Genomic DNA, 7,968 nt, shown 5'->3' with positions numbered 1-7,968 from the left:
GAAAATGTTGATGCTGACCAGAGTTATTACAAAACTGAAGTGGAGTTTGTTGACCGAAAGAATTTCGAGAAGCGGATGGCAAACATTGCTCCGTATGAATCAGAAGGAAAAGAACGCATGGAAGGTTCCACTAGTTATGCGATGAATCTTCATCCGGAGTACGGATTTCTTTGGAATAAAAACTTTCGTGCTCAGAATGCCACTGGAGAGTGGCAAATCGTTGAATTAGATGATTGAGTCGAGCATAGCTCGAATATCGGCCTATGCGGCCGAGATGAGAATAAAGACGGCCTTGGAGGCCGAACAATATATAGGAACGGCAAAGGAAGCCGAATATGAAGAAATTTGCAAACCGGAGGAGTGCCTAGATTTGGATCATTTTAATGAAGACAGATCAAAACCGGTTCTTGATTGTATATATGATGATGAACCCCTTGGATTCGAGCAATCTTTAGATCCCATGTTAAAAATGCAGGCTCAGGATCCTTTGGAGGAGGTTGATTTAGGAGATGGGACTAAGAAAAGGCCGACGTATGTAAGTTCGTTGATCGATTCGGGTTTTAAGAATCGGATTGTTAGTTTGTTGCAAGAATACAAAGATTGTTTCGCATGGGATTATGACGAAATGCCGGGTTTAAGCCGGGAGTTAGTGGAGTTGAAGTTACCAATTCGGCCTGGTAGGAAACCAGTGAAGCAAGCCCCAAGGAGATTCGCCCCGGAGGTGTTCTCAAAGATAAAAGAGGAAGTGGAGCGCTTACTTGGAGCAAAGTTCATACGAACAGCCAGGTATGTCGATTGGTTAGCTAATGTAGTTCCTGTACTTAAGAAAAATGGTAAAATGAGGGTTTGCATAGATTATAGAGATTTAAATTCGGCTACGCCGAAAGATGAATATCCCATGCCTGTGGCCGAAATGATGGTAGATTCTGCCGCAGGAAATGAATATTTAAGTTTACTGGATGGATATTCGGGGTATAACCAAATTTACATTGCAGAGGATGATGTGTCGAAGACTGCATTTCGGTGTCCAGGGGCACTAGGAACATATGAATGGGTGGTGATGCCGTTCGGTCTTAAAAATGCCGGTGCAACTTATCAGAGGGTAATGAACACTATCTTTCATGAATATATTGAGAAATTTATGCAAGTGTATATCGATGATATTGTAGTAAAGTCAAAATCTCAGGATGTTCATATCGAACATCTTAAGTTGTCATTTGAAAAAATGAGAAAGTACGGTTTGAAAATGAACCCACTCAAGTGTGCCTTTGGTGTAATTGCAGGGCAATTTCTGGGATTCATTGTTCATAAGAAGGGCATTGAAATCGACCAGAATAAGGCGAAGGCAATCTTCGATACTCAACCACCGTCGAATAAAAAACAGTTACAATCTTTGTTGGGCAAAGTCAATTTCTTGAGAAGGTTTATCATGGATCTAAGCGGGAAAACCAAGGTATTCTCCACATTGCTTCGACTTAAGAAAGAACAAGAGTTTCAATGGATGGAAGAACATCAGAAGGCGTTTGAGGAAATAAAAGCCAGCCTAACAACGGCACCAGTCATGGCTCCTCTCATTCGTGGAAAACCAATGAAACTCTACATTTCGGCATCAGAGGAAACTATTGGCAGTGTGTTGGCTCAAGATGATGAAGATGGAATCGAAAGGGCTATATATTATTTGAGCCGGATCCTTAATGATGCCGAAACTAGATATAGTTTAGTAGAAAAATTGTGTTTATGTTTGTATTTTTCATGTACTAAACTTAAGTACTATATCAAACCTATTGATGTAACCGTTATTTCCCATTATGATATAATAAAGCATATGCTGTTCAAGCCCATTCTTCATAGTCGAATTGGAAAGTGGGCGTTGGCCCTTACTGAGTTTTCTTTAAGTTATCAACATTTAAGGGCTATGAAAGGCCAAGTAATAGCTGATTTTTTGGTTGATCATAGTGGGTCGAAAGAACAGGAGACGGTGGTGACGTTGAAACCTTGGGAAATGTATTTCGATGGTTCGAGGCATAAGAAGGGGACCGGGATAGGTATCTTGGTAATTTCACCCCAAGGAATCCCGACAAAAATTAAGTTGGGCATCGAAGGTGAGTGTTCGAATAATGAGGCAGAGTATGAAGCTTTATTGATTGGGCTCGAAACGGCTCTAAACTTGGGGGCTAGAGAGCTCTTAATTCGTGGAGATTCAGAGTTGGTTATTAAGCAACTAACTGGTGAATACCAATGCGTTAGTGAGAATTTAATGAAATATCATTCGAAAGCAGTTAAAATGTTAAGAAGTTTTGATGAAGTCGAATTATGTCATATCCCTAGGATCGAGAATGCTGAAGCGAATGTTTTGGCACAAATTGCGTCAGGTTACCGGCTACCTCGGAAAAAGTTTAAAGAGCTAGTAAAGGTCAAAAGAAAGTTTATTCCTAGTTTTAAAGAAAGGAAAGTGGAGTTCGAGCAGGAGGTATTGGTTATTAGTAATTTGGATGACAGTGATTGGAGGAAACCTGTTGTGAAATACTTGCAAAACCCAAACGCACCAATAGATCGAAGAACAAAGTATCGAGCTCTAAGTTACTTGATTTTGGATGACGAATTGTTTAAAAAAGGGGTGAATGAAGTTTTACTAAAGTGCCTAAGTGAAGAAGAAGCGTTTCGGGCAGTCAAGGCCGTTCATGATGGTATGTGTGGGGCGCATCAGGCTGGCCATAAGATGAAGTGGACATTGTTTCGACAAGGAGTATATTGGCCAAGTATGTTAAAAGATTGCATTGAATATGCCAAATCTTGCGCCGAATGTCAGAAGCATGCTGGCATCCAACATGTACCGGCAAGTGAGTTACACTCGATCGTGAAACCCTGGCCATTTAGGGGTTGGGCGTTGGATTTGATAGGTCAAATACATCCTTCTTCGTCTAAACAACATGACTATATAATAGTGGCTATCGATTACTTCACTAAATGGGTCGAGGCCATTCCGCTGAGAGGCGTCGACCAAGATACGGTTATTAGTTTTATTCAAGAACACATAGTATTTAGATATGGGATCCCTGAGACGTTAACTACTGACCAAGGGTCAGTATTTACTGGGAGGAAAATGGCTCAGTTTGCTGAGGATTTTGGAATAAAACTGTTAACTTCAACGCCATATTATGCTCAGGCGAATGGACAAGTCGAAGCAGCTAATAAAGTTTTAATTAACTTGGTTAAGAAACACATTAGTCAAAAGCCGAGAAGGTGGCATGAAACTTTGAGTCAAGTTTTATGGGCTTACCGAAATTCGCCCAAAGAGGCCACTGGAGTAACTCCTTTTCGACTTACGTACGGGCATGAGTCAGTTTTACCGATCGAAATATGCTTACAGTCCGTTAGAATTCAAAGGCAATTCGAGATTCCGTGTGATGATTATTGGAATATGATGTATGACGAGTTAATTGAATTGGACGAGGAAAGATTAAATGCTTTAGAAGTTATGATTCGACAAAAAGAACGAATTACTAAAAGTTATAATAAAAAAGTCAAGTTTAAGGCATTTAGCGTTGGAGACTTAGTTTGGAAAGTGATCCTTCCAATGGACAAAAAAGATCGAGCATACGGAAAATGGGCCCCTAAATGGGAAGGGCCATTTAAAGCGATTAAGTGTTATTCAAACAACGCGTATTCGATTGAGGAAATTGGAACGATTGCTCGAATATTGACGATAAATGGAAAATACTTAAAAAGGTTTAAGCCAGCGATTCATGAGATAAAGATTGATATAGAAATGTAGTGCATAAGCTGAAAATAAATATGGCGAAAACGCTATTAGAGAGTACATAGGGAAATAAAGTGGCACAGGCGCCATGTAAAAAAAAAAAAAACATGATCAATAGAAATAAGAAGACTAAAATGGTGGAGTGGCTTTCATGGGAGCATATCGACCCTTGAGTTTCTTAAGTCGCTTGTCAACCTTCGCCTTCTTGTTTTGAAGCTCAGAAATTTCGCCTTCAAGCCGATTCTTGTCTTTCACGTGAGAAATGGCCTTGGCAGCAACTTCGGTTTTTTGTTTCTTGAACTTGGCCAGATTGGCTTTGAGGGATTTTTCCTGTTGTTGAAGTTCGGCAATCTGTTTCAAAATTTCATTCAGTTGCATCGAGTCAGCTTCTTCGAGTAATTTGATGGAATCCACTTCGGTTTTAGCTTGGTCGAATGATTCAGCTGCTTGTGTGCACTCAGTGAATTTGGAGGCTAAGTCTTGACCGACAAGTTTGGCTTGGTCAAGGGTCGAGAGTGATTCGTCAAGAAACTCTTGTAATTCTTGAATGCCCTTTTCTTGTTGATCAGTGAGGTCCTCATTGCCAAGGTCAGCGATAAGTTGCTTAATTTCTCGGCCTAAGTTAGGATTCGAGTTGAGGGCAGAGAATAGATCTTGCTCAAACGTAAGAGATCGCAGCTTGTTGATCATGGTGGTGGCAGTGTTCAGAGTGCTTGTGCCTTCGTTTTGCATAGATGATTCTTGGCTTCGACTGGTGCTAAGAGAGACTTGACCGCTGATGAGTTGCTCAAGGGCTAATACTGGGTCATCCATAGCAAGAGCGTCAAAGTCTTCGATAGGAATGGACTGAGGAGACTTCTTGCCAGCAACAGGGCTCGAAACCTCAAGGGCTTTTTCTTGGGTCTTCGAAACTTTGGCAATGGGTGAAGGGATAGGCTGACGGTCTTCATCAGTATCTGACTTTTCGGCCGAAGCACCAAGGTCCTGCGTAAAGGACTCATTGTCAGATGAAACATAACTAACTATTCGACCAGAAGGATATTGAATTCGTAATGGTTGAAAGTTTAAAAAGTCATCAAGACTTTGGCAGTCAGAAGAACTGGAATCAGAAGAGTTCGAAGACAAATGGATTACTTGAGGAGGGGGCTTTGGTTGCGAGGAATTGTCCTGAAGAAGAATGCAAAAGGTAAGTACAAGGATTAAGGGATAACCAAGAAAAGAGTGTTGAACGAAAAATACTTACTTGTTCTTGCTGAGTTTTGGTCGGAGAAGAAGCTCCCGAACTTTCGCTTTGAGAGGAGCCAGAATCTTCTTGGTCAGTTTCTGCTTGTTGCTCCTCTTGATTCGGCTCAGCCCCGGCACGTTTCTTTGCAGAAGAGATCGGTGGATTCTCTTCGTTAATGTCCGAGGCTTTAGAGTTAGCATTGTCTTGTGCAGCTTCATCTGGATCGACAGTCTTGGAAGAAATGTTCTCGTCTTCAGGAATTGGGTCTACCTGCAAAATATAAGGAAAGAAGATGAGTAAAAAAAAAAAAAAAAAAAAAAAAAAAAAAAAAAAAAATGAGAAGGGTAGAAGATAAGATTACCAAAGTTCTTTCTGAGTCGTCCTTTTCGGACGAAATTCTTATTTTCTTTCGAGCATCCGAAGTCGAGCTTTGAGAACCTCTCTTTCGAGCCTGGAAAATATATAAGATATGGATTTGGAGTTGAATAAAGGGTAAAACAACACATTAACGAATATACCTTAGGGACGTTCTTTTGTTGAACTGGAATGCCTGTTGAATTGTCGGAACCTTCGTCTTCCTTACATGGAACCTTGGGTATTGGTTCGGCTGAAGGAAAAGGGGTATAAGTGCGAGAGTAAAGGAAAAAGAACAAAAGTAGGACGAGTCTATCTAACCTTGATGAATTTGTGTAAGGACTTGGACGTGACATGAGTTAATATGAATGTGTCCGGGGTAGTTGTGCAAGAAATATTTAGTCGAAGTAACCCTTTTCGGAAGTGGTAAAAGACTTGTATAAAACATTTGTATGTAAAATGGTCGAGCCACTTTGGGTAAATAACAGGTAAAGCCAAAGCCATGTCACTGGTAGGAAAAAGCTGGAAATTTTGGACAATAATGTCGAAGAGTGTAAACATATTTATCCACAAAAGGGGGAAAAAGTTTAATTTTTAAAACTTTGGCTTTGACCTTTTCTTTTAAAACTTCCGCCGCTTCCGAAAGGGTTAAATTCAATCGACCTGGAAGATAAACAGTTTTGGAAGAATCTCTGAAATGACTGGATTTCTTTGATGAGCATACCTCGAGTTTTCTTTGTAGCCTTTTTCTGCACAGATTGAAGAGCTTCAGTCATCTTTCCAATACAAACTCCTAAGGTGGTCTGAATAGACTTGTAGTAGGTCGACCACCAAACTTCAAATTCTTTAGTGCAATAAAAGGATGGTTCGAAAGACAGAGGTTCAAGACGAAGAGCAGACGTCTTTTTGTCATAATAGTTGAGGGCTTCATAAAAAGAGTCGACATCTTTGTCGCAAAACCCTTCGTTGCAAATGGCATCCTTTTTTGAGAAAAGAGGGATAGGAACGATTTGACATAGGCCGAATTGTCTAGCCACAAGCTGAGGCTGGTAACCCAACACGTTCACCTCAGATTTTTTGAAACCAAGGGGAAGAACTTGAGGTCGGAAAAAATTCCCTCCAGATGCTAATACTTTTCAAGTTGTTCGCCCGGAGATTCGCATGGGAAAGGTCGGACAAGCCATTTGGACCAGTAGTTGGAGCAGCAAATGGAGCAAGGTCGGGAGTAAAAGAGGTCATTTCCATAAAAGCAGTAAAAACTCACGGAAAGTGGTTTCTGGATCGACTTTATCTTTTGGAAGGAGTCAAGCAATTAAGTCGAAAAGCAAGCAATAGAAGTCGAGACATTTTGTGGACTTGGAGTTGAGAGTTTGGTCTCAAATATGGCATTTAGCCAAAGTTGAAGAAACCATAGAGGTCCAGCAAAAAGGATGTTTTTCTCGGCTCCAGAGGGCTTCTGAAGAGAAGTGATGGCTTGACTCAAAGAAAGGTAAAGTTCGCCTAATAAAACTTTACCTAAACAGACGTCGGTACCTTCGTGCAGAAGTTGAGCAAGAAGCACAAATTTCTGAGGAACTTGAAGAGACTTGGAACAAAGGAAGAAAGCAGAAAGCCAGAACAACAAGAAAGCTACATGTTCCGAGTCGGAAACATTTGCAGAGGTCTTGTCGTGGTTTCTCAGAATGAAGCTTTTGTAAGTTAGATGGTTATAGTCTAATTTGATTTCTTTCTTAACAGGCCGGTCGAATGTAAAAGAAGAACCTGTAGGTCGAAGACCGGCAATAGCAGCTACATCTAAGAGAGTAGGGGTAATCATTCCCTGAGGAGTATGAAAGGTATTGGTCGAACGCTCCCAAAAGAAGAAAGAACTGGCTAAACATTGCTGGATGGTAGACAATTTTCGACCTAGATAATTGGATTATGTCAAAAATCCCTAAAGTTTTCCAGAAATCTCCTTTCACTTTCTCGACTTTGTTTAACCATTCAATGTAGGGATTCGTTTTCACTGGAGGTGAAGAACGGAAAGCTCGAGGGGGTCACCTAAAAAGGACAGATTGTAGGAATCCCTAAAGGCCAAGATTTTCTCATCCGGTAAAGGTGAAGGAAAGAATGCAGATGCATTTCTTGGGAAAGTAGTTTGGTAAGGTCCTAGATATGCATGCAACTTATCACCAATGGAGAAGGGGAATAAGTACCTGGGAATTCCAGATCTTAATCTTTTCTTCTTCATTGGGAGTTCTGGAACAAAGGTCCTCCCTTCAACTTCAATGGGTTTTAAAAAGAGAAACCGCAGACGGAACCTGAGAAGAGGATGTGGAAGTCATGATGGTGGCCGGCGAACTGGAAGATGATGATGATGCAATGATGAAGATGGTGAAAGCTCGCGCAAACCGAAATGGTTCCGGTAGAGCTTTGGAATATCAAGGAGTTGCAAGGTTTTGGAAATGGGTTTTTTCTTTTTCAGAGAGAAAAGCTAGAGGTTGAAGATGAAGTAGAAGTGGAAGGTTTTTTCCACCTATTTATAAGACTTAAGTCTGGGTAAGATGAGCGGTTGAGATTAGACCGGATGCCAAAACTTTGTTCAATGAAATTTAGTTCAATCCGTTTGAATTCTGAGTGGGGGTATGGC

At 40.8% G+C, this 7,968-nt stretch overlaps 1 protein-coding gene across 1 annotated transcript; it reads right to left on the bottom strand.

Annotated features, from left to right (window-relative positions):
• Positions 1-3,743: 3,743 nt before the first annotated feature.
• On the bottom strand, positions 3,744-6,442 carry LOC130740089 (lisH domain-containing protein C1711.05-like). Its single transcript, XM_057592590.1, has 6 exons — positions 6,064-6,442; positions 5,504-5,592; positions 5,347-5,436; positions 5,004-5,255; positions 4,895-4,927; positions 3,744-4,744 (listed from the first exon to the last, which is right to left on the bottom strand). Exons 1-6 carry the CDS (start codon positions 6,113-6,115, stop codon positions 3,890-3,892), a joined length of 1,371 nt encoding a protein of 456 aa, XP_057448573.1. The 5' UTR covers positions 6,116-6,442; the 3' UTR covers positions 3,744-3,889.
• Between the last annotated feature and the right edge of the window lie 1,526 nt (positions 6,443-7,968).

Source organism: Lotus japonicus, chromosome 2 (assembly GCF_012489685.1).
Source record: "Lotus japonicus ecotype B-129 chromosome 2, LjGifu_v1.2".
Taxonomy (NCBI): Eukaryota; Viridiplantae; Streptophyta; class Magnoliopsida; order Fabales; family Fabaceae; genus Lotus; species Lotus japonicus.
The sequence above is the reverse complement of the archived record's forward strand: the minus strand, read 5'-3'. Positions and strand labels throughout refer to the sequence as shown.

What these genes read in the sequence shown, in the direction of transcription:
- LOC130740089 (XM_057592590.1), bottom strand. Translation starts at nt 6,115, where the DNA reads ATGACTGAAGCTCTTCAATCTGTGCAGAAAAAGGCTACAAAGAAAACT. An exon ending in GGCTACAAAGAAAACTCGAG is followed by an intron (nt 5,593 to 6,063) that starts GTATGCTCATCA and finishes CTTTTCCTTCAG; the next exon opens with CCGAACCAATACCCAAGGTT. An exon ending in ACGACTCAGAAAGAACTTTG is followed by an intron (nt 5,256 to 5,346) that starts GTAATCTTATCT and finishes TATATTTTGCAG; the next exon opens with GTAGACCCAATTCCTGAAGA.